Source organism: Aulonocara sp. 'chitande type north' Nkhata Bay, linkage group LG2 (assembly GCF_057382095.1).
Source record: "Aulonocara sp. 'chitande type north' Nkhata Bay isolate Kocher_YH1m ecotype deep benthic linkage group LG2, A_spYH_male_GT1.1, whole genome shotgun sequence".
NCBI classification, from domain to species: Eukaryota; Metazoa; Chordata; class Actinopteri; order Cichliformes; family Cichlidae; genus Aulonocara; species Aulonocara sp. 'chitande type north' Nkhata Bay.
This window is the reverse complement of record NC_141345.1, coordinates 34,757,768-34,785,320: the sequence shown is the minus strand read 5'-3', so window position 1 is coordinate 34,785,320 and position 27,553 is coordinate 34,757,768. Positions and strand designations below refer to the sequence as shown.

The 27,553-nt window shown below is 37.9% G+C and overlaps 1 protein-coding gene across 7 annotated transcripts in view; it reads right to left on the bottom strand.

The window, feature by feature from the left end:
• The window catches only part of fam13b (family with sequence similarity 13 member B), a 66,048-nt gene extending 38,707 nt beyond the window's left edge, over window positions 1-27,341 (bottom strand). For 3 of the 7 annotated variants that reach the window (XM_086260320.1, XM_086260299.1, XM_086260314.1), the window contains exons 1-6: window positions 27,103-27,340; window positions 11,018-11,170; window positions 9,311-9,523; window positions 3,482-3,694; window positions 1,883-2,060; window positions 198-342 (exon numbers count right to left, since the gene is read on the bottom strand). In XM_086260320.1, the coding sequence (XP_086116446.1) occupies window positions 198-342; window positions 1,883-2,060; window positions 3,482-3,694; window positions 9,311-9,476 (702 nt within the window). In that variant the 5' untranslated portion in view covers window positions 9,477-9,523; window positions 11,018-11,170; window positions 27,103-27,340. Of the gene's footprint in view, window positions 1-197; window positions 343-1,882; window positions 2,061-3,481; window positions 3,695-9,310; window positions 9,524-11,017; window positions 11,171-27,102 lie in introns of all 7 variants that reach the window. The other 4 variants (XM_086260288.1, XM_086260306.1, XM_086260293.1 and 1 more) reach the window with 3 other exon arrangements.
• Window positions 27,342-27,553: the final 212 nt, after the last annotated feature.

Sequence of the window (27,553 nt, the reverse complement as noted above, 5' to 3'; positions counted from 1 at the left end):
AAATGTTTTGCTACGACAGCACAAGCTATATTTACAATATCTTCACCATTCACAGTCATTAATAAATTCAAAAGCATTTGCAAAATCAAGTGTAGAAAGTTTGCTATGCTAATTATTGTCATATTATTGGACACCGACAGTACGCAAGGCAGAAACAACAATACTGAGAGGCGTGGTGTAAGAGAGATGGGTCGAACCTGTTCATTGATGGAGCTGTAGTCATTGGTGGTGGAGACATCATCGTCCTCTGAGTCAAACAAGCCCTCCTGATTGTCCAGCAGCTCTGCCAGGACTCTGCTGACAGACTCCTGGTCCCGAAGGTCCTCTCCTTCTGTTGACAGACTGCAGATGGAAAATGACAGAAAAGTTTGAGTTGGCTGCACACTGCTTCCCATGAGATTAATAATACTCCCATGAGAATAAACACCCCTCTTTTTTTAACTTCTGTGTAAACGTGTTCCTGCAAGTGCCAAAAATAAAAACTTCTTTCACTCTTTTAAAAAAAATAGATATTCAGCTGTCACTCCATTCTGTGGCTTCATTAAATGTGATGTGGTATATGGCTTCAAGAGTTTCCTTCCACGGACTTTACAGCTTTATAATCTGATAATTTGCACTTGATTAATCATTTCCACTGAAGATGTAACAATGAAGCTTTTGAATACAAGCAGCTAGGGATGCACCGATACCGGTATCGGCCTCGATACCACATTTTCTAAAGTACTCCTACTTGTTAAAAGTCCCCCGATACCGAGGACCGATACCACGGTCTGAGACCTGTCTATGTTTGAGCGGCATGTAAGGGGTTAATCACAGGCGCCGAGTGCCCGCCCCCAGGCCCCAGCTGCAGCTCAGAGCGGGGAGAAAGCGAGGCGAGACATGTCAGCTGTGTGGAACTATTTCAAAGTGAACGAAGACGCGAAAACAAAGGCGGACTGCAAATTGTGCTCAGCGAAATTGTCCAGAGGAGGCTCTAAAGGTAGCGCATTTAACACAAGTAATTTAATCAAGCACCTAAAATCCCAACACGACAACGAGTACAAAGAGTTTACCCACAGAGGAGCATAGCTGATGCTATAGCAGTGGGACGGAAAATAGTTGGGCACTTTAAACATTCCGCCTTAGCCTACTCCCGCCTCGAGGACATTCAGGGACAGCTCAACCAACCAATAAAGAGACTGCAGCAGGACGTACAGACGCGCTGGAACAGCACGTATTACATGCTCCAGTCCATCATTTAGCAAAAGCGAGTGCTGGGCGTGTCCGAGCATGAACTCCCTGACTATCTCACCGCTCACCAATGGGCTCATATGGAGACGACTGTTGCCATCCTCGCCCCCTTTGAGGAACTAACTAAAAAAGTGAGCAGCTACGACGCACTAGCCTCTGATGTCATCCCAGCTGTGACTGTGCTAGTGAGACTTCTAAACAGAGAAACAGACGAACAAATTTAAAATTAAATTTTGTTTTTTTATAATTATTTATTCTGTAATATGTTGCATACAACATGCTTTTCATTTTAAATAAATGTTCTTAATTCCAAACTAGTCCCTTGTTTGTTTGTTTTTTGTTAAATTATAGGACTAAAGCTGTTCCCTGCAAATTTAAATCATGTTTTTATTAAGTACTCGGTATCGGTATCGGCGAGTACTGAAATGCAAGTACTCGTACTCATACTCGTTTCCAAAAAAGTGGTATTGGTGCATCCCTACAAGCAGCAGGAGTTCTAAAACAAGTAATGTAGTACTGAATATATACTAGTGACATATCCACACCATCCTCATTAAGTTAAAAGTAAACATCTGTAAGATGGAGACGGTAGCTGTGTACAATGATCAAAATTACGATTCGAAATTCTTAAATAACTGCAGAAGAATCTTACTGGAAGATGTCGGGTCCAAAGACGGCGGCCAGCGCTCCGACGTTCCAGCTCTTTTGCTGAAGTGACGCCACGCTAGCCAGGAAGCGGCACAGGAAACGCAACAGACCGTAGTTCAACTGGGGAAGATCCTGAAGCAGATACTTCAAATTTCTACACACCTCTTCTTCGTTGTCGTAATCTAGCAATGTGAAGACGAAAAACCGGATATCATTACTTAAGCCAATATACATTCATTTCTTTGCTTAACCACTTCCGCTTCACCGTCACCGGGGCTGGAGCTCTCATTAGGCGAGAGGCAGGGGACACCCTGGACAGCTCAACAGGTCTAACAAGGCTAAGAGTATTTACACCTATGGCCAATTTAAAATCATCAAACAACGTTAGGTTTTTGATGGACTGTGCAAACCAGCTCCCGGGAGAACCAGCAGGTCGTACTTGCTATGAAGCACAGCTGGCGAGAGCTCGACCCCACAGACAGGATCTCTTATGTAATTATTTTATTTTTAGTTGAAAAGGGTGTAAGCTCTTATTTCAGAATCACTATTAGAATTTCTGTTGTAGTCTGTGTTGCTTTTAGAGCTTGTTCTCAAAACTAATGATAATGTGGGGTGAATTATGGGTTATCGGGTCCTTCTTGGTCCTTCACAGATAGCCTTAAAAAAATCTAATCAAGAGAAACTGCACACACAGATAACATTATGCTCAGTTTCACCTCTGGGAGAGGTGAAACTAGGTGAGACGGAGGGCGACAGAGAGGAAAATGTGCAAAAAAGGCAATCCTTTTTCAAGTGCAGTGGTGCCATTACAGAATATAACACACTGAGAAATAAATGGCATGACAAGGAGTCTCGACAAACACACAGCCAGTCTTCTACTATAATCTGGATGACAGCAACCGGAACAACCATCATTGTGACAAGGGGATTAGAGCAGATTATCTGTGATAAAAACAGAGGGGAAAGAGGACAGGCCAAAGAGCCGAAACAAAAAAGGGAAATGAAACCCATGCCTTTCAATCATTTTTTACCCAAATACACAAAAATCCCTCAAAAATGAAGAATTAATAAGACAGCAGTTCTCTCTGGGACATTGTTAACACAACCTTAGATTTTGAATTTGAGAAGAGTGTGGACAAGCAGAGGCAGAAAGAATGAAGAAAGGAAAAGATAAAGGCTGTGCATCAGCGTAGCAGATATGCAAACATAGAGATAATTCAGGTTCTCGTTATGAAAGAGTTTGTTTCAGCCAGTTTTCCTTACATGCAGACCACCGTACTGTGTACTCACAGCTTATATAACCAGCATCAGCCTACATGGGCACAGCCTTAACAGCTTAAAACAAAATCAACTTGGATGAAGACCCAGAAATGATGCAGAAGAGTGTGCGCTTGTTTTTATAACAGCTATGGTCAACACTCTTTTCATAGGAAGTACATTTACGGACTGAGCAGAACAAACTCAAAGCTCCAACCGGACTTTAGGAGGACAGGGTGAAAAAGGAGGTTAACTGCATTGTACTGGATAAAAACAGACTGTGGTTGAGTGTAGAAGAAATTCGTAAAATAGCATGAGAAGAGGAAACACAGCCACGGTCACACACCTTGATAGAGCTGTAGTATACGTCCCTGTATAGCCGTTGGGATAACGGGCTCAGGAAGCTCCTGCAGGAACAGTCGGAGCAAACTGACAGCGGACGCCAGATCGGCCTCCTTCTCTAGCTTCACCTCCTCACCACTGTCATAGCGCTGACGCAACCAATCCACTCGCTCTGCATTGCCATTAACCAGGAAGAGCCCCTCAAAGTCCAGGTGACCTAAAGACACACATAGCAGCAGTTATGAATATGTTAATTATCAACTCAAACTACTTCAAAACCATTCATGTTAATATACAGTTCAATTTTCAGTATTTGGTTAACTTGGTTTGCTTATTCATTTTTACCAGGATTTTTTAAAATTATATTTATTATATAACAATCACACCTTTCTCATATTTGCATAATTGTTAAGATAACCTCATCAAAGCCCTACTGTGGTTCACAAACAGGTGTTTGCTTGCATGCTTAGGTCTTTAGAGGTCTTGGCAGTAGCTTAGGTGTGGCACACTTTTGGGCAGCTAAAGGTTTGTCAAATTAAGTCCTCTTGTAGAGGTGATCAGGAAGGTATGCCAGGCATTACAGTAGTTTTGCAAGTTATAATACCTACTAGGTGACAGTCTTGCTTTCTGTAGTTTGGTTTGCTTGCTTTGGATTAATTTTGCATGTAAGTAAATTTTTTAGTAGTTGATATCAAAAGCAGAGAGAAACAGAGACACTGGATCCAATCAATGAGCCCATTCACAAGCTCATGTCTGTCAGAGAACTCTTTAACAAAATCAGGCATTACAGAGTCCAAAACCGATGTTGTAATAACATGCTTATTGTCACCTTGTAAAGTGTAACAACCAGGTTTAGCACCAGGAATATTATTATATTGTCATTGGTGTTTTAAAACAGTGAAGATTTATATGCTTCCCCCCCCCACAGGGCATGTTTTTCTGACAATAATAACTCATAAAGATGCAACAAAATACAGCTTGGTCATGTTAGAGTTTCCAAATTAGGAATTGAAAATTACCAACCTGTAAGGGAAGTCAAAACTAACCGAGTACTGTAATTTTGCTGATGCAGAATGATTCAGATCCTTCACTGTTACACAACTTATATAAGATGAACAAAAGAAAGTACAGTGATGTGTGTGTGTGTGTGCGCAAAAACATTTGGTTATGTGGATTCTTCCCTTATCTATCAGAAAAAGCATGACCATACTGTAATATCATTCGCATGTGAGGCAGCATCACATGTGTTTGTGACAGAAAAGATAAACCAATCTGTAAATCTTGTCAAGGCTTTTTAGAGGACATTTTTAGAATAACCAACATTTTTCCCTCCTTGTTTACCAAACATATCAGTTGATCTTGTAAAACAATATCCTGATGTTATGCACTGCGATGTCACATGAATCTGCTGCAAAAGATTTTTGGTTCTTTTTCTGGATGTGTAACAACTACTTGGTTGCAGCTACCTGACCAACCACTTGTAAGTTGTTGAAGTAGCGTGTAAGTTGTAAGTTGTTTATACAAATTTGCCAAAAAATGTACTGAAACATATACAAACAAAAGAAAAGGGGAATATTTGATAAATGCATTAAAAGCAAAGCTCCAAAGAAATACATTGACTGCATGCATTTTCACCTGAAAACATCTGTTTAGTGGTGAGTGTTCTAGATCTGATGACTTATCGCTATCACAAATGTGCGAAAATGATCCGTTTTTGACAACACAACAAATATATGGTGTGGAGAAAAAAAACAAAAAAAAAACACACGAAATGCTTCAAACTATATTTAAGTGGTAATGGTTTGATGTGTGGATTACATTTGATTATAGCCTCACTCTCCAGTTTCTTATCTGTTAACAAGCAAGATAATCAACTAAGTCCAAATGATGACAGGAATCCCGTGGGACCTGCTCCCTTTTATATCTCCACAAAGCCGTCTACATGAAGAACACCAGAGGTACACCGAGTGACAGCAGAGTTACACTAAAATAAAATAAAACGGTCTCTCTGTCTTTGCTGATCCATTAAAACACTGGGCATTTGCTCAGACATGCCTCTAATGTTTTCAGCTTTTGGCAACTGTCTTCTATCAAATTGACATTTCACGTCATTTTCCTGCTTCAACTACTACCAGGCATCCCAGAGAGACGGAGGCCTTTTCACTGTCTTAGTAACTTCCTGACAGGCAGCACCGCTCTAATTATTGCACCAGCAGAGACCCTGGAGACTTATTGCATAACCTCATGTAGTCAAAGAGCCCCCAAGTTACACAAATCACCAACCTGCTTCACTGGAAACAATTTGAAGTGGTACTTCATTTCAGCAGTGTTTAAAAAAAGTTCAGTGACAACTTTTGGGGATCCAGAAAAAGCGTATTTATTCAACACTTATTTACTTTAACGTGAAAATGTATCCAGCGTGTCCAGCGTCCCATTGACCTGCTTTGTAAGATCTCTATCAAAGATGAATCCTACTTAAATGATCAGGATGCTTCCTGATAATCTTTTTTTATTACTTTAAACCATTTATTGTCTTCTCAGGCAATTCCTTCATTTTATGTGGGATATATTTACAGCTGTGGAATTGCTTTTCAATCTCTAATGATACAAAGTACATCAACTGATCTTTACATGCTCTGCAATTTTTTATCTCATGTGAAGTAATTTTGCACACAGTAAGGGTAACGACATACAAGTGTCTAATTGATATAACAAGGGTCAAACCAACAACATATCTTTAGCATACATAAGACTATCTGGCTGAGGTTTTAAAGAGCTATAAAACAAGTACTGATAGTGTAATCTAATCAGAACCAATATACAAGCCCAATTCAGATTTGGATAGTTTAAAAAAACAAAAAACAAAACTTGGATCTGGCTAGTGAAACAGTCAGGCATTTTACTTCTCATCTTTCAGACTGAGCTGTCTTAACTGCCAACTTCCTTTTTGTAAGAACATGACAGAAGACTGAAGTTGCTGTTCTGTGATGCTCATACAGAAATGTTCTAGGGAGTTGTAGGAAAATCCAGGGCGAGCGCTTGGTAGGTTACTCTCCTCACTCTCTTCTGTTTTCACAAGTGAGGCTGAAGTTGACAGAAGTGTTATGTAACAGAAGGAAGCCAGCCGTGGAGCTGTCTGCCAGGGCCTTCAGAATTTATCTTATCAAAAACTGGATCCCACAAACAACATATTTTGGTTTTATCATGATGTAAGATACTGTAGCTCAACAAAAGCAGGACTTTCGAGTCAAACTACAGCTAAAACGGAATAAAAGGATTTTGACATCAGCCGCAGAGTTCTTTCTACATTAAGTAAACTAACATTAGTGGTAATTATGTAAGATTATGTAATGCCTGTATCCTGCTACAAATTAAACATTCCATGTAAATATGACTCATAACTTTAACTGAGGGAGATGCAGCAGATCCTTACCAAAAAGAAATGAGGTGAAAGATCTGCTTCAGCCACATGCAAAATTTAAGGAACCTCTTATAATTTAATCACAGAAGATTTAGAGAGGAGCTTTATCCCTACAAGAACTTCTCTGCTTCTTTTGTACACACTGAATGTCTGTAACTAGGCTACCTTCCTCTGGCTATTTTAAGTTCATTTAAGAATTAAGCTACTTTCAGTACTATTAATAATTATTTAGACTCTTTCCCTCTGATTTAATTTCAATAATTACTTCCTCCAAATCATTTCCCTATTACTGGGCTATGTACCAGAGGCCTTTAAGGTGGCAGTGATTAAACCATTACTTAAAAAGCTGTCACTTAACCTAGCTGTCTTAGCTAATTATAGGCTATATTAAAGGCTAATAATCACCAACCTTATTGTTATCTCAAAAATTCTAGAACGCGTAGTTTTAAAACAGCTAACAGATCATCGGAAGAAGAATTGTTTATTTGTAGAGGTACAGAAACAGAATTAGTGAAGGTTACAAATGATCTTCTTATGGTCGATGACAGTGGGCTCATCTCTGTGCTTGTCCTGCTAGACCTCAGTGCAGCATTCGATTATTAATTATTAGCAATTAGAGCATGTTAAAGGTACTGCAGTGATTTGAGTCTCTCTAATAAACTTCAATTTGTTAATGTTAATGGAGAGTCTTCTTCACTAGGGACGGGTACCGGTATCGGTTCTGACATAAAGAGTAGTAACCAGACCGAAAAGCAGCGCACATTTCGGTGCTTTTTTTTCCCTAAGATGTCACACACTTTGGATTCTAGCCAATCACTTTACCTTTGCAAGCGTAGTAGGCGGGCCCAGGTACGTACATTCTTTTAGAGCAGAGCTACAGATTAAAAATGCCCAAGGCGAAGCGGTCAAAGTCTGGCTGTACTTCACAGCAAAAGATGCAAACTCAGCAAGTGCTTTAAGGTGATACTGTGCAAAGGAGGTAGCACCTCGAATCTGATGAAACACCTGGCGACGTATAGCATTTTGTTAAAAGCCGAGAAATGCACCGTATTTGATAGCTTGCTGCGAGACCTCACACCGTGCACATCTACTGCGGGTGTGGTGCCTGTTATGGGACCAGAGTTAGCAACATCCCCCAAAAACCCGAAGAGGAGAGTCCTGGCCCCTAGCCCTGCCAGTGTAGCAGAAATGATGACCGATGATGATGATAATTTACGTTGAGTAGGCTAACCACGTTAATAAATTAATGCACGTAAGGTGAACTAGCAAACACCGTCGTAGTTACATGCGGCTGTCTTCTTGTTTGATGGCAGATACTAAAATAACCAAAGAAAAGAAAAAGTGGGAAACAACTAAACATGAGAGGTTTTTGGACAAAATTGGTGTTTTTTCCATTGTTTAAGCACTGCTTCCAGCCAAGAGTGATACCATATATGCCCCATAGCTGCAGAAAAGGCTAACATTGTTATCTTTTTACAAAAAAACAGCAAAACATAAGAGGTTTTTGCACAAAGTTTGTGTTCTCCATTCTTTAAGCACCGGATCGAGCACTGTTTAAGCACCGGCACCGTTTCAAAAGTATCGGTTTGGTACTGGTATCGGATAAAACCTAAACGATACCCATCCCTATTCTTCACACACTAAGGTTAATTATGGAGTTCCACAGGTTTCTTTGCTAGGACCAGTTCTGTTTACGTTATACATGTATAGTATACACTTTCCCTGCTATGCAGATGATACCAAGCTCTATCTTTCCCTGAAGCCAGATGACACACTAATCAGTTAAACCGCACAAAACTGCAAGGTTTTATTAAAGACATAAAGACCTGGATGACCTCCAATTTCCGGCTCCTAAATTCAGATAGAAAGTGATATTATTGTACTTGTCCCTTCAAATCTTAGAAATATGGTATCTAACCAGATACTTAAGTCTGGATGGCATTACTTTAGCCTCCAGTAACACTGTGAGGAATCTTGGACCCGTTTTTGACTAGGATATGCATTTCAATGTGCATATTAAACAAATATGTAGGACTGAATTTAGGACGACCGTGGCTCAGGGGGTTGGGAATCGCATCTGTAACCGGAAGGTCGCTGGTTCGATCCCTGGGCTCTCTGTCCTGGTCATTGTGTCCTTGGGCAAGACACTTTACCCTACTTGCCTACTGGTGTTGGCCAGAGGGGCTGATGGCGCGATATGGCAGCCTCGCTTCTGTCAGTCTGCCCCAGGGCAGCTGTGGCTACAACTGTAGCTGCCTCCACCAGTGTATGAATGTGAGAGTGAATGAATAGTGGTATTGTAAAGCACTTTGGGTGCCTTGAAAAGCGCTATATAAATCCAATCCATTATTATTATTATTATTATTATTATTATTGAATTAAACTGAACTGAACTGCGTCTCAGTCACTCACCGTGCTCCTCAATGTAGTCGACAATATCTTTTACTAGTGCAGGAACCTCATGGCCGCTGATTGTGTGTGTGTGGGTCACATCCTCCAGAGGAACACCAAAAACCCGTGTGGTGCTGGCTGAGCTCCCGCCCTCGTTGCCTGGCAACAGAGACACGCTCTTCCTCATGGCCTGCTCCTCCTCCTCCTCACCACAACCCCGCCAAGACCTCACGTCTTATAAAGGAAGAAATGGGTGAGATCAGACATAATGTGAGAGAAAGACAGAATGCAGCCTGGCTTAAAAAAAATAAAATCTTCATCCCTGATCATGCGGGCTTATAGATACCAAGAATAATTATTTAAAGGCGCCAGTAAACAGTCATGCAGGACATACAGGACTGTCTGGCTTTACTAACTGTTAAGTGCCAGTGAGTGGGAGGGGGCAGGGCCACAGCTACAGGGTAGTGACCTGCAAAGGGATTTTGTAAAAAGAGGGTAGGTGGGGGAGTAGGACATCTCATGTCAGTTTTGTTTACAGTCTTCCAAAGACTGCATAATCAATTTACCAATAAATAAAGAAACAATCATTTCTGAGAAGCTTTACCCTGCAAACATTCAGATTCCAATTTTCTTTGACTAAAATGTGTAGTCAATATTCAAAATAGCTACTGACTAATTGTCTGGTTTTCAGTTTGTAATACTGTACCAGTGTTTTTATCCTATAACAAATGTTGCATGACAAATTGCTTTGTTTGCTTCCTGCAGTCTTATATTATGTGTTCTGTGGTCCTCTGTAGCTTCTTTAGAGGTGATGACATTCAGGATGGGATGAAAATCAATGCAAAATAAGCAAATGAAAAGTCTGATATTGACGTTGGTTGTTTGGTGAGTAATCTAAATGCAAACATCGACAGATGGTGTCCAGTCCACTCATCACTGGGGGAGGAACATCAGTTTATCAGAAATGTAATCTCAATTTGTTCCAGTGAAACTAATCTTACAGTATTATGTAACTAATGATAGCGGTCTTTTAAATGTAAGCAAGTAATCTGGCCTTGTTTACAATAATGACATACAATGCAATATAAATATAAATGACATACAATATGAGTACATATTTTAATAGTTTCAAACATCAATGTTAAAACATTTTGATTTTCAGGTGAAAATAGAAAAATATCAGCACTAATAATTTAAAATACGTTCAATGCATTCTTTGTAATGAGTAGATAAAGCTACATATATTCAGTGTGCTTCTCTTTTACTCTCTTGATATCCAGTTTGTTTTACAATATCAACAGCTACTATGTTTAACCCTACTTTAACAGATTGTTCGCATTACTAAGTGGATACCTTCATGTACCAATGACTGCTTATTTTACAGCCCTTGGCAGAGTTCATCGGTTGTAGCTAATTAATTCTTGGCAGTAGGATGATGTGCTCTTTGTATCTTCACATCTGGGCTCTTTATAGCACCAAGAATCATAAAGATAATAAAATGAAATCTAAGTTTATAAGGAAGTGTGACAATGAGACATTATGATAAACTCGCTTTGGCAAGTTTACCACACTGTTGACTGTATTACATAAGTTCCAAACTGCTTAAAAAAACCCAGATGTGCATCTGTGCATCTGATCTGTGATCATGGCTTAGAAATGCACCGAGTCTATTTTCCCCTTCAATTACGGATGTGGCTCGGTAAGTGTTGTGTGTTTGTGTGCACTCACCGTGTAGCAGTGAAAGTGTGTTCTATCCTCTCCTCCCCTGGCCAGTAAACCACTGAATCATCTATGGCTGCTTCAGGTTGTGGCAGAAGATGAGCCGGTAGTTCCTCATTGACAGACCGCTAATCCCTCGAACAGGATTCCCTTCTAGCTGCACTGAGAAGAGAACCAGGAAGAGAAAAAAGATGGAGGGGAAAAGAACAGGAGATAATGGCAGAAGAAGACAGGATAAGGATGGAGACAAAAAAGATGGAACGTTTTAATTAACCAATCGCAGGTGTGTTGAAAAAGACAATTAGCTACTTCATGTGGGCTATAGTTTTCCACTTCCAGTTTCTATTCTCAGGCTTTATATCCATACATTGCATGTTCATGGTTATTTAGTATATATATATATATATATATATATATATATATATATATATATATATATATATAACAATTCTGTAACTGTAACTTCGGTCGGTGCTGTGCTTTTTGGAAGTCGAATTTCCCAGAGGAACCCACCCGAGGGATTAATAAAGTTCTATCTTATCTTATCTTATCTTATCTAGTGATGAAAGATGCATTGGGCCCAATACCAAAGCTGGAATCGCAGCAATAAAAACCCACAACAGCGAGTTTCAGTTTTCCCTTCTCTTCTTCTAGTTTTTCTATGCTCCAAGCCCATTTTCTTTTCATCTTTTTTCATTAAAATCCTTTCTTTCCTGTTTCTTCACTCCCCATTCTGTTTTTCTGCTCTTCTTGCTCGCTAATGAAATCTTCAAGGTTTGAGATATCAGGCTGTCTAAAAGTCAGCTGGAGAGCTGAATACAATAATTAAACCAATAAAGATTGTTCTGGAAAGCTGTGCCATAGTGTCTTACAGACCTGTGCCTGCCCGTATGCACAAAGAGTCCCATTTAATGTGTCTATATTAGGTGTGTTCCTATTGACTTCCTGCCCCTTTAGAGTGTGCATGTGTGTCTCAATACTGCCATTGTATGAATGTGAACTATTATTTGCCCAGACAGGACATGGTTGCATGTTAGAATACGTGCAAAATGAGATCTAGCTGATGAGTGTACGTGTCTGAAAGTATATTAGGAGGAAAAGTTTACTTTTGCTTAACTGGTTAGTATGGAAATATGTACCACAAACTGTATTTTATGTTGATGAAGCAAAGGAAAGGCAGGTAGACCCATTTAGGCTCCAGACTCAATAAAACAGTGTATAAATGCACTTTTCCATTTCACTCCTTTCTTCCCTATCTTATTCACAGTTTTGGCTGTGTGTTACACAACCCACCTGGCCTACTTGGATTCAACAGTTCTACAATAAGAGAAGCGCAGTAGTAGAGATAAACAGGAACAGAAATTGGCACGACAGGAAAATACTGACAGATAAAAGATTTGCCTCTCTTTGCAAAAACAGTAAGATTTCAAAATTACAAAAGTACCTAAATCTCATAAACAGTCATCTGGATCATGTAAGTAAGACCATCAAACGGAGCCAGTTACAAACCTTTTTAAGAGCCTTGGCAACAACCATATGGAAATAAAGCCCTGTGCCATGTTATGAAAGCTACAATCTCAAATCAGGAAAACCATGAAAAAACTCCAGTGCACTGACTTAAGCACTAACGATAAAATGAGCTCTTTGCCATTTTTGGTTAATATAAAACCTAAATCGACCATCAGATTACTTGGAATCGAATTTCTGGGTTTTGTGGGACTCAGCTGAAACAGAGTTTGCATATTATAATTGTCAGGCACAGCCATGTTTCCTTGTGATGAAGAAAAGAACTGCAATAAACATAGAAACAACTGTTTTCAAGTTTGGTTTTTAAGGCAGCACACATAATTATTGTCTCTTGTACCATATGGTCTGTTTGGGGACTCAAGTTTTACTTACTCTCCTATCTGCCATTTTGTTTGAGTACCAGTGTTCCCATCTTACTGAACTGTTGTCCGCAAAAACTAAGAGAGTGATATTTAATATCAAAGCTTTCCCAATGACTACATAGGATATTTTACTTAAGTTCATCAAACTGACCTTTCAGTACCCTTGTGTTTGCTCACAGTTATTACTAATAAAGAGATTCTTCAGCCTCCAGTTTTTCTAAGGCCAACTGAACTGGCATTGCTAAGCCTCTTTAAAAGCCAGAGAAAATCCCACTGTTGCAGCTAAAACTCTTGTACTGGGTCAGAGCCCGCAAGCTACACAGCTTTGTTCCCGGAAAACAAAGTCATTATGCAATCCCTAACTACCGTTTCTGAATATTGTTAGATGATTATTAATTCACCAGGCTGAAAGCTTCAATAGCAGAACCAAAAGCTTGACATTAACAGGCAGGTTCAAAACACTTGAGCAATGTCAGACAGAGGAAACAGACAGATGAGGACAATCTCTAATCAAGAGATTAGACAACCAACTAAACCAAAGCCTTGCCTGCTATGAAAATTTACTTTAAAAGATCTCTGCAGTGTTTGGTCAGCAATAGAACTGATTTGTATGCTTCTATCTGATTGTCTTAAACCCATATACATTTTACAACGTCCTTCTAAACATTAAGGGGCATTGTTGAACATGATAAATTTTAAGTGTTTGAGGAGAGAAAAATAAACCTGAATAAGAACGAGGAAGGAAGGTGTTCAAAGAAAAAGACACACACCCAGAAAGGTGTACACAGAGACACACGGCTAAACAATAAGACGGTAAAAAGCCATGAGCTCACACATTTCAATTGGGAGGGACCGTGTGGTCCAGTAAAGAACCGGAATGCATGTCATTTGGGAACAGGCATATTCTTATTGTTTCCCTCGCATCAGCTGCGATAGAGGATGAAATGACTGGAATCGTTTGTTTCACATTTGCTTATTAGATGCCAAAACATCATACTGTTTTGGCATCTAATAAACCTCCAGACGTATGGCTATGGCTCTGCTAGTCTTCTGGCATTTTCCAATTGTACTTTATTGTCTCACTAGAATAAACACGGTCAGTTGATGTGCTAAAGAAAGCACAGAAGATAAGCTAAATTAACTGTTTCACCCTCTGAAAGTCAAACACTGCTAACGAAAAGACTTGGTTAATGTTTGACTATGAGGATTTCTGGTTTTTGAGCTTAAGGTGCAGAAGGAACAGAAACAAATTTGAAATGAATCACTTATGATCAGAACTTTCGAAGTAAAATACGAGTTTGCAGAAACTGAGTTAAGGTGGCAAGATTTTTTTTTCCAGGGACTATATTCACAACTAATCATGTGATTTGAGTCAGTTCAACTACACCTGCCGGGAGAATCAGATTCTGGATCGTGACTCTATCCTTGCCATGTGACTTGTATCACATTTCAGTATGCCAGCACCTGTGTTCACATAGATATGAAACCTGAACAGAAAGATCAGAGGTTCCACAATATGACTATGACCACACAGTTCACTGACATGGTCCAAGTGATAACAGCAGCAAAAAAAAGAGGAAAGAACTATGAGAACAAAAGACTTGTTAAGTTGAACCTCTGATGTGCAAAACAGTGTCTTTTCCATTAAAACAGAGTCCATGACCACAATGAAAATAAAATATTCACAGGGCATTATAAATAAATCAGCAAATTCTCCCCAACGCGCACCATGGTGTGAAATCTACTGAATAAAAGAGATCAAAGTGGTTCAATTCTGCAGTCTGTGATTAGGTGCCAAACTATCATGGTCCAACTAAATGAGGGAAGGACAAGGTGACAAAAAGAAGGTTGGAGGAAGTAGCTGGGCCAGGAATTCTCTTCATAAGAACAAACCCAGAAACTGCTCCTGTTTCCTGCATTTCAGTAGTTCTGTTTTTCATTCTCAATGATGCACTGTCTTAAATTTCTGAGCTTAAAAAAATACTTGCACAGATTGGCTTCCTGGATTCAAAATGGTTTTGTTTGCTCTTCAGAAGATTATATATAGACTTTGTCAAAATCTGAAGAATTAAAAAGGCTTCATTCTCATACAAAACATATACTCAATCTAAAAAACAAAAAAACCCAACTCTATTCTCTCAATTAAACATAATAGTGGTATAAGAAATAGAGTGTTTTAATTGTCACTTAAAACAAAGTGCCTGGGAGTTTTTTTTAGCATTTATATTAAACCAAAAACTAAAAAAGAGAGAAGCCCTTTGTTGTGCCCTGGTGGCCCACCTGGTAGAGTAACTGCACCTTGCATTAAGGATCAGTAGGCCTTACTGCAGTGCCCCAAGTTCAACAACAGCCTTTGCTTCTGTCTCCCTTTCAAGGTAATGATACAAATTTCCTGTGAATTCGTGTAATAGTTTATTGGAACTTGGGTGTCTACGTGACTCAACTGCCTCACAAATCTATTCCGAATTTCTTGAACCTTGCCGCTGAACAATTCTTGCCAAGTATATTACTTAATCCCATTAAAGAAAAAAAAAGAAACTAAAGTAAATATTTTGATAGAATAAAAACCCAGTCTTAAAACTTAGTGAAACATAAGACCTAAGACATAACATAAGACAAAAGGTAAATAACAGAAAACTATGTAAAATACACATGCGATACATACATGCAAAGAAAAAAAATCTTCAGGAAAGAGATTTTCATTCTCCTTCCTGAAAGTCTTAAAAGGTAAACGTGAGAAGAAACATGAATCCCCTAAACTTTATCAACTTTTATGGTCTGCCATAAAACCATTATTATGGCCTCATATTTCCACACACACCTACTGTGTTAGGTGCGTTGGACTCAAGTCATTTCTTACATGTATCCATTGATTGTTAAGTCGATAGTGTTGGAATGACCAACCCCAACCCCCAAAAAAAGGTCTGTCACTGAAGGAATGAAGATGACACGTCACTTTAAGCACTCATCAAATATATCAGACATTGGTATTTATCATTCAGGGTGTGTATACTTAAACATTTTCTGTGCCATCTGATTTGCAATCTGAGTTACTGAGCACAAAGTGGCGGCTTTTAAATTGAGACTCGTTTACTCAGACACTACTTACAACATGTCACCTCACAGAAATAGTTTTAATTTTCTGCTACCTTGAGCCCAGTTAGCCATTCGTAATGTTTAACTAATTTGCAAGAACCTGCATAACACGAAGCATATCAAAAACCTGCTAAGCACAGCTAGTGATTATGTTGATCCCAGCAGCTAAGGTGTTTTTACATTACACACAGCTGTATCAGTCTCAGTATACAAAACATTAATAGATAGGGCTTCGAAAAATAAACAGTTTGCATGGGAGAGCCCGTAAAAGAAAGCACGAACACAAAGACAGGAAATACAACAGCTATTAAAACATATATAAATCAAAAACATATAGGTGGTGTGAAAGCTGACCTAAAACCTGTATGTGCACATTTTAAGCTGTCTGGTATTAGTGCCAAGTCTTTTCATTTGCCTTGTAGCACTAAGCCACCCTAACAATACACCCTGTCCCAGCAAAAGGATGTTGTTGTAATGTTGTAATAACTTACTTGTTTTCTTCTTCTTCATCTGTACATTTTAGTGACATGCTGTTAGCAGATAATGTTCACTATCCACCAGACTTACTTCTAAATGGGCAAAATGCATGAATGGCAACAACAGAGAGCAGGGATTTTGGTGAGAAATAAATACTCTGTCATTTAGATTCTCGCTGCTAGAATTACAAATTTGATACTTAATATTATTATTATTTGTTGTATTCTCAATTTGTACAATTTAAGAAAAATATTAAGTAATTTAAAACAATATATACATAGATAGCACTATCCTTTGTGTTAAAAAGCCTGAAGGTTGAATAGCATCTAATTATTACATAGACTGTTCATGGCAAGTGTATAAAGCAACAGAATAGAAGGATTACATATAAATAGATGTTAATATAAATAAATACATTTTCCTACTAAGACTCAAGTAGATACTACTATACTCTATCTAGCTTAATCTGTAGATTAGTTTTAGAGTTGAAGAGTATTATTTAGCATTCAGTCATTTATTAGTACAAAATCAAATATTTTGCGGATAGTTAACATTTTTAATTTTACGTTAAAGTTTTTTTTTATTTTACAACTTTGAAATTATAGTCTATTTCTTGGAGGCAGACAGCAGCAGGTCAAGTCAGGCTGAGAGTCTAAGATACAGACAGATGGGGGAATAAAGAAGGAGTAGAGTTATAGAGAATAAAAGAGCATCATAAAGAGAATGGCTAAACAGAATGGCTGAAAGAATAAGAAGAGGAAAAGCACACGGGAAAAATTGAGTAGTGTATCCACACAAAGACTGCGCATCATTTTTACAATTTGTTTGTGTTTTATTTTTCTTATGCCAAATGAGGAAAACTGGCAATTATCTTGCTCAAACAGAATCCAGTTTGCGTGCAGAAACACTAATGAAGTCACAGAAGAAAGGGCAAGTGAGGTAAGGAGGAGGGGAAAAAGGCAGTAAAGCTGGTGTTTGCCCTTGAATCAGCAGCAGCAGCTCACTGCCCTAGCCTAGTTTAGCTGCTCCTTCTGTGATAAATTAATAAGCACATGTCTTTGGGGAACATCTTCTTTTCAGGCCTTGTTATCTCTTTCCCTCGAGGAACATTCACAATCTTCCTGTAAACTATTTTGAAGATGCAGGGGACATCTAATAAAAATAACCATTTCAACACATATTTTTATACTATTTCATGCAACATGTACTTTAAAAACTAGTACAATAGGCTGTCAAATGTTGGTTAGCTTGATTTTCTTTGAAGCTAGAGAATCTGATGAATATGACAGCTCAAGGGGGTGAACAGAGCTAAATCTTGTTTCATGTAACCAGCCTATGCAGCACGCATCATATCATTCTGGACAGTCGTTTAGAAAATGCAACCTACAGACATTTTTGGAAACTGTAACAGCAATTTTCTGATACTTTATACTGATATTTTATGGATAAACAACCATCTGATTTATGAAGGCCTTTGAATTAATTTGTCTTAAAATTTCATAGGACTCATGTGCCTTTCAAGGGAAACGGTAAAAACAAAAACAAAAAAAAAAACAACCTTTCTTTGCTTCCCAGAAGGGCTTTGACATTGAAAAAAGCTCTAACGCCTACAGTGGAAACACAAGTGCAGCTCTGTGCAGCCAATGTGGGAGTGGAGGGAAAGCAGCATTTTGTTTGGGACATTTGCATAAAGTTTGATTGGTTGCCATCTGGGTAAACAGACATACAGAATTTATTTTTTAACACTTTACCAATAACCCAAATCAGATTTTTCTTAAACTAAAGAAATGGTTATGGTCACATTTTATTAAATATAACCATCTTAAAAAAGGTCATTTGCACACAGACTGTGCAATCTCCCAAAGAAGTCTATTATACAGTATACATAGTATATATTACTGTCTAAGCATTGGCTATATACTGTGGCTTTACTGTCATGAATTATGTCTGGATGACAGTAGGCCATCACTAACATTCAGCAATGTTGCATAAAAGATAAATGGGACTTTTGATAGTGTATTATCAACTTTTAGTGCAGCCTCTTTATCAAGCCAATCCCAATAGAGCTATTAAGTAGTTGAAGATTTTTTTGTTTAGAGGCCTTATAATCATAAACGTTTAATTATTTCCCTCAGGCCTTCAGAGGTGAAGACTGTACTTTAAATTGTCCCCCTAGAGCTCACACTAATATATCCTTAGAAAACTAAGTAATAATAAACCAGTGGTTTTTGATCAAACGATAGCATCTACAGCAACAAAGTCATGTGGAGCTGCCACATCTAAAGTAATTACCCTCTATCAAGAAAATTATGCAAAAGATTATGAACAAGAACATTAATTACTGTAAAAATGGGGTTTTAAGTCAACAGATCTATTTCAAACTTGTACTGTAAAGTAACTGCAGTAGTCATTTTAACATTCAGGTGTGGTTCACACTAAATTCAGCAGGTGTATAATCTGCGGATAGGTTTTGTATGGTGATATATATCTCATGTCTTGTATGCATATTATGTAAGTAATCGGTTATTTTTTTTGATGGTACTGATATCTATTAAATACATAGTAAATTCGATTGCTATGTCTTTCTTTTTTCATAGTTGCCATGGTGACAAAATATGCACCACTGGTGTGAAGTACACTTCCTACTGATATACACGACCTACAAATTTGAAAGTAAATGTTTTGTTTCCAGAGCTTCCATATACCTCAACACACTCATTTCAGTTCACCATCAAAGCATTACAGATTAGGTGGTAGCCCGACCTTAGCAGAGCTTGGAGGAGTTACTGGGCCCAGCCTCCTTTGAGGCAGTGACTTTGAGCTTTATTGATTTAGCATCGATCTGTATCACCTCTTTCTCTCACTCGTTCTCACATTGATGGAAATTTCCAAATGTCTGCACTCCAACTTTGGGCCAGTACTCTGCCGGTATTTTACTTCCCTGTTGCCTTTGTACATTGTGTATGTCTGGCATCTCTGTGAAAGCAGTGACAGTGCAATGGGAAAGTCAAACATAAAAACAATGAGGAAGCCTGTTGTCCAGTATCACAGAATGAATATCCTTTGCATTACTATACAAAGACTGAATGAGGCTCAATTAACAGAGTAGTCTACACAGGATAGTACAAGTCTTGTCATTCCCATCTGTGTGTGAGTTCCTGTGTGTAAACAATAGATCAAAACACCAGCTGTGAGCATAAGCTGACAAATGAACAACAGTGACCAAGCAAAATCTGATACGAGTTCAAGCTATAGTTTCACAGAGAATAGAGGAAGTGACATTTTAATTATAGCTTTTGCTGCTGTCTTTTACTTCCTTTAACTGCATCTTTTTATATTTTGAACTTTTTTTAAGTGAACAAATCTACATTGTGGTAAGTAGTTAGGTTAATTAAGAGGGATATTTTAGCCATTACATTTAGGCAGTTTTGCATTCTCACCAAAAAGGGCAGAGAAATGAGTTTAGATCAATGAGGATTTGCTTCTCAATTATTGCTCTGTGGCCACGAGTCAATGCTTGTTCTCCACATGCATCGAACACACAAAAGAGTTGCTTTTCTCTTCAAGATGCACTTGCTAAATTTTGTTTGCCATTTTTACTATGATAAGAACAGAGGTATAATAGATAATTTAAGTCAAGGCAAATGACAAAAAATGTAATTGAAAAAGCACTATTTTTTTACCCAACTAATTCCACGTGTGGAAAAAGGAAGAGCATGTACAAAAGTATCCAGAGTAATGATGTAATTTTCTTTTTGTAAGTAGAAACCCATCTGGGAAAACGGAAACGCACAACAGAATCTAGCAAGACTGTGTACTTATTAAAGTGTAATGTAAACAAAATATTAAGAGTGGGAAACAGTTCATATCATTGTTTGTAGACTTCAAGGGAACAGTTTCATGATATTATAATCACTTAATTGTTGTTCAACCTAATGATACTGATATTTAAAAACTAATATAAATAATTATTATAATGCAGTTTCCCATGCATGTCTAGTTTTATATAATGCATGGCCTTTGTGTACAACTTTAAACAGTTCTGTGTTTGCTATGATTTTTATAAATCTTTAAAAATATTTCCTTAATTTTACTGATTTATATGAACAGTAATAGAGAGTATCCATCATATTCATGTAACATTGTAACATAAACCCTTAATGTGCCCAGATGAAAATAAACCAAAGTACATTCCATTAAATGAGTTTCCGTGCAAAAGCCAATGCTGAACAAGTGAGCACAGCTGATCCCAGATCTAAGTAAGCAATGACTTGACCTGAAATGGCTCCAGAGCAGTGTTGAGAGGTTTTAATAGCTGAGTTTGATGCCAGCAAACTAACTTTACCCTTCAATCCAAGCCAAACAGCACTACTGCCAAATCAAGAGAGGAAAACTCACCTCTGAGGTCAAGGTCAAATTAATGCATTAGCCATTAGCAAAGCCTTGCTCTAGCTATCACAAGTATAATTCAAGAGGTTTGAAAGCATGCAGTAATAGCTGACTGACTGTTGGCTTTACTGATTCCAATTTGGCTTAAACGGGACTTAAAACAATTTTTACTGATCACCCACCCCAGTTGTGATAAGTCACTTTCATACATTATAAAGAATAAATTATCAACAAAAGTGAGTCACTATTTCTTTCTACAAATAAAAAAACAAGGAAACTTGGGCAACTAAACCAATTCAGTCTTTAGTTTCGTATATATATATATATATATATATATATATATATATATATATATATATATATATATATATATATATATACACACACACACACACACACACACACACACACACACACACACACACACACATACATATTATAGACAGGGTGGCAACTAATTATGCAACCCAAAACTGAAAATAGATATAGAAACCAATACACTTAGAGATATTTAGCGACTGGGGCTTTCCAAAGCAGGAAGAAAACCACAGGCTTAATGTACAAAGGTCTGCAAATACTGTAGAAAATAGTGCTAAGAGTTACAAATATATTTTATGGTCGTTTGTCATGCTGTATTTACAGTTATATGACCTTGCTCACCAGGCAATCTCTGTGGTTGCTCGACACTCAGCAGATACTGTACGGCTAGGGCACTGTCCTTAAACCTACTGAGAACACGGTGTCAGGCCCAGATTACTTAACCCCAACCAGCTGCTCAGTACAGGATTTCTCCATCTGCCTAATTGAATACTGTAGCCCTCTGCTTTTCAAATGAACTCCAAACTAAAATTAAGAACTGCTTTCATCAAATAACTACAGCAAATAGAAACGAGATCAAAACCCGTGAGAAGTATACTGTTTATCTACTAACAGACTAAACAAAGTGAATTGTTTTAAACTTATAAATGTAATTATCAATTTCTGATTTGGAATTTTCAAACATAAATACAAATTGTCAAAAGATTGTAACCACTCTCTATTGGCTCATTGTTGCTGCCCAAACAGTTCTGACCCACAAAGCCTGGAGGCTGCAAGGCCTTTTAAGGTATTTCGCACTCAGACATGAGCAAAAAGATCAGTCAAGTCCTTCAAAGTGCAATGAGGACCTTGTTTTACTTCCCCCCCCAACTCCATCTCTCTTTTTCATAGTTTTTCCCTTCATGGCACTCATCACTGATCTTTTAAAGATGATCAGTCAGATCTTTACACAAGACTGATTCTCTAGCATTCTCCAGAGATCAGTTTATACGTGGGACATTTAGTTTATACCAGACCCAAGTGCCATCTATCCCCCTCACCACTCTCCTTGCTGACCACTTCTGCAAAGTGTTATTTCATACCACAAGGAGCTTGATAACTTAATGCATTTTGTGTCAGTTTTTTAGAAGTAGTGACAAACTGTACTTTCACATGACTTCCTGATTTCATAATTGCCTGACACAGCGATTTTTACTGAGCTGTTTACTGTCATTGAGGAAACAGCGATAGCTCCATGTTTGAGAGCACTTAGCAATTAAATACATACATGCCAAAAGGATCATACTAGTCATACCTGTTGATGGAAGTCCTAAAGCATGTACACATGGTATTTATCAAACCAAAGGGTGATTTTCATCATTTCCATCTATTCTCTATGTACAGTTAAAGTTCTGATATTCTTTGTTATTCAAGGTAAATGACAAAATATGAGGAAAAAAGCTTCTATGAGGGTTTTTTTCCCCTCATGTAGAAGCTTTCGTTTCTATAGCCACCCAGTGAACCATCTCCATTTACACAGTCTTTGAGCCAGGTCAGTGACACACAGCATGACACTGCCTTCGGGCAGTTTTGGTTTAATTTACAACAGAGGGCAGTGCTTTGGATTTCCTCAGCTTGTAGCTACATACTTTGATATTGCTACTCCTTTTCATGGGAGTTTGTTGTTGTCCATCACTGAGTACTTAGCCTTGTGCTTACACATGACATACAAACATACAAATGGTGTTTTCACCAATTCTACTAGTTATAAGTTACAAAGTATATTTGCTATATACGTGCTAACATAAACCAAATGAGATTTAATTTTGTAGCTTTCTGGTATTGCTCCAGATTTAGCAAACTTTGGGGCATATTTAGTTTGGCTTGGGGCCCTATACACAGCATTTAAAAAAAAAAAACATTCAATGACTAGGCAACAATAGTTTCACACTCCAGGCAGCTGTGTGATTTTGACACTGCTGTGTGTGCGTGTGTTTTTCCTTCCATATAAAAACTATGGGTCGTCTTACATGTATGTCTTATCTGACACTGTAGGAGGCTGGAGATTTCTGACTTTGTTGGTATGTGCATACGTGAGAGACTCCACATAAAGGGCTGCAGGTTCAGTTTAAGTACACTTAATGAGAATTTAATTTTTATTTGATTTCAGTATTAATAGTTAGTTATAAGTAGGTATAGTAGGTGACTAGAGGTAAAATAATTACTGTAATTATTAAATTTCCAGCTGTTAACATCTAGGCATCTCATGAAAAAAAAAATACTAACTTATCCAATTATTCTTGAATGTGGCATATGGATCCTCTACTCAACCCAGTGAGCTACGCCACCACCCAGTCACTACTCATTCTTATTAGTGGATGACAACTTGAATATTTGAAATTCATACCGATTCCTGTCACAATATGACAAATTACTGCTTTTTCTCCTGTATTTAGGGCTTAATATGTTACACTCCACTCTAAGAGCCTCTAAGAGTAAGAGCCATTGTCACCATTTTTGGAAAATGTACAGTTTCATCCATCCATCTTACCCAACTTAGGGCTGGAACAGTTTTCATGTAGTGAGAGGTAAAGTACTCCCTAGGCAGGCGGCCTGTCTTTTGCAGGTCTAGCATAAATGGAAAGTCATCCCTTCATACTCACATACACACTTATAGCCAATTTAGAATCACCAGTTAACCTAACATGCATGTATATGCACTGTGAGAGGAAACCGGTTATTAAAATTGATAAAATTGATAAAATCACTGGAGGAGTAATAAAAATTTAAAATAGATTTTAACTGCAGTTCCACATTAAGTTAAAGTTAATGCAGCCCATTTCAAATCAATCACAATAAAATCATACTGATCAGTTTTTATTAGAGAGATGTTTGCGCTCCCATTATCTAGCTCATTTACACCAACAACTCCAGAACTCAACTCTAGAATGACCATAAAGCTGAATCAACACTTTGCTTAAACAGTTTCATCAAACATGGACAATTATAACCTTTATTAAGGTAGACTGTATTGGAGGACTGTTGTATAAGACCACTTGTAAAGTACTGTCAGATTAAATCCAAGGTGTTTTTACAGCAGCTAACTTTACAACTACTTTTATTTTTTCCACTGACCTGTATAGATCCACCTGTTGTTTCTTAGACACTAGTGTTTTGGTAACAGGCTATACTGTACTGAGAAGGCCTAAGACTAAAGTAGATAAAAAATAATTCTTATTTTATATCTGAAGAGCTCAACACAATATAGATTATCCAATCAGAACAGATTGGAAACAAATCAGAGGTTGCTTCGGTATTAAATTACTGCCAGGACAGTTTTGTGACATAAATAACATATAATCTAATTTTTTCAAGCTTTTAGTTTTTTAATAAACTAGTATCAAAAACAAAGATATCGTCTGGACAGCTTGTAACATAACTGTTACAAGTCTTTCAGCCCTTTGTAACAATCCTGATATATATTTACCCATTATAAAATTTATAACATTGACTTCTGCAACTGATCAAGACCAATGCAAATGTTCTGTTGATATATTAGTATATCTCTAGTTATCAAAATGCCATCCCCATCATTTGGTTAGCTGATGATGTCACAGAACAACTCATTTTAATTCCCAATCAACTTAATCACATATATTTTCTAATGTAAATTTCATAAAAAGCTTTTCATAGCATAATTTGAAATCTAGTTAACTTGTTTTGTCTGACAAACAAGTTAACTTGCAATTAAAAATCTCGAAGTCATAAATGGTATTTATGACTGCAAATTACGCAGTGCTGAGCAGTGTACCAGTCTTTCATAAATGCTGTACCAGTTAAAAGATACAACGCCCACCGTGTCCTTTCAAATAGCTTATATTATTATTTATCTTATTACTGCCATGGATACTGCTGAAGCGCATGAGAAGGGGGCTTTTATGACTGTACAGTCTTCTCACTCATAGTTCCTGTCCTATGAATCATACACATTATAAGGACAGCCATTACAAATCTGCAAATCTCTTCAACTGGGAACAATCCTAGGACACAAGTTGTCAAACAAACTATTTAATTAATAACTTCATACTTACACAATTATGCCGCTTAACAGCATACTGGGTAATTCCTCAAGGCTAAAACACTGTTTATCGTGACAAGTCCAAATGGAGTTTGTATCAAAGCTTTACAACAAAGACTTGCTATATATTGACTTTATTTAAAAACAGGGGCAAAGGTAGCATTGCAGCAAACATTTTATTTTGAATTTATTATGTACCATTTAAACACAGTTTTAAGACAGTTGAGCCCAACTGCTGATATTCAAGCCCCTGTTGATTGCCTATCAACTCAAAGCAGCTTTCTTCTCTGACCTCTGGCACAAACAAGGCTTTTTATCCAAAGAGCTTTTGCTCACTTGATATTTTCCCTTTTCCAGACCAGACTGAACTTCAAACTAGATTGTGAGAGCACTTGTTTTACTTGTGCACAGTACAGAGAGGTGTGTAGGAAAATACTCAGACTAGCCCATCTGGCACCAACAGTCAAACCAAGTTCAAAGTTATTGAAACCACTTTTCTTCCTCATTCTGATGCTAAGTTTAAACTTCAGCGGGTTGACTTGACAAAGTCTGCATGCCTGAATCCATTGAGTTGCTGCCATGTGACTTCCTAATTAGGTATTTGTGTTAATGAGCACTTTAAGAGGTATAACTAATAATTGTGAATGTGTATTATTTAGGTGCGCTGTAGTTTGAAATGTATTCGAACTAAAAGGGTTTTATAGAATTAACTCCTACAAGTCATGAAGTGAAAAAATTATTTGTTATTTTATATTTATTATTTGAACCTATATGGTAGGCACAGAAATAATATTACTAACAACATACCTGGATATACTGGTAAATTCCTCTTAACTAATGCCTTATTTATGACCTAAATTGGCCAAATATTTATGAATAATTGTGAATTACAGTCTAGTTTTCATACACATGGAAGTTCTTTTACTTATGCACACTATACAGCGTATGAAGACCAACCCGTCATGCTTCTTGACATGTTGCCGGATGCCATTATGCAATCACCAAGACTTCAAAAAGCTCAGAAATAAACGTCGGCCTCTCATTTCAATGTAACGCCATTGCTGACGCAATTATTGCACATATACATATCCTCATCTGGATCAGCACAGCTTCGTATCAAATCATGTGAACCTAAGCATTGGCGAACATTCCAGCACACACAGTTAAATGAATCCGAGCAGGAAGCATCTGTGTCAGTGATGAAGCTTTCCAGAAATAAACAGAACAGAAAACGAAACCATCTACAACTCGGGAGAACACGAATTCCAGGAACACAGATTTCAAAACGGTTTCCGTATAATCCTGTATAAAAAAAAACTGTCATAACCGGATGATTTTAAACTATCCTACCTACTGCGTCTCATATTCTTGATGCACAAGCAATATCACACAACTCCATAATTTATATATATTATCAAATGTACACAAAACTTTTTTTTTTTTAAAAATCCATTGAGTGTTTTTTTTTATCTTGCGGTACTGATAAAAGCCAACAAACACTCAATTATTTAGGAGTTTCTTTTTCTGTCTCCGAATTAGCTTGCCGTGCCTGCGGAGGAGCCACAGATGTGATGGAACTGCTATTCGGTGCTATCCGTTAGCCACTAGCTCACAGTGACCACAAATGTAGTCGCAAACGGTTTTAAGCCCCGCTGTGCGCTTTAATATTAGCCTCTACGTAAAGACACATATAGAGCAGATATATCATATCAGGTATACATGAGAAAAAAATGATATAAACACATAATAGAAATGGTCAGACAGAGTTAGCTTAGCAGGCTAGCATTAGTTAGCGTTTAAGATGCTGAGAGAACCAGAAGAAGAGCTGTTAGCAAGGAAAGCTAATCAGACGCTCCGGGGTACCTTACCAGGTCAAAACAAACAGGAAAGCGGAGCGAGATGCATTAATTTCTTGTTTCGTTTCTGAAGCCGACTTCTGGTGAGACGGTAACTTTGACGAGATCAAAGCAAATAATGTAGAAATATCGTCGGGAACATTGCAAAGACACTCGAAATTAATGTGGTTCCTGTTTTTTTGCTCAGACTGGCTCGGATGCCCGTTCGCAGGTCGTTGCTTGGAGAGACTCGCACACATACACACACACACACCCTCCAGGGACGAACCTGCCAAATACTGGCCCCGCCTCCTTTACTGTGAGCGCAGCAGGAGACAGCTGCCAAATACTGACTCCGCCTTGCAGACAGCTGTAGACTAGCAGAGACATCTTAAAACGCATCTGTGGCTGATTTCTTTATCTACTTATAACAGTAATAATCCAGTGTCAAGTATGTGTTATATATATATGTGTGTATATATAT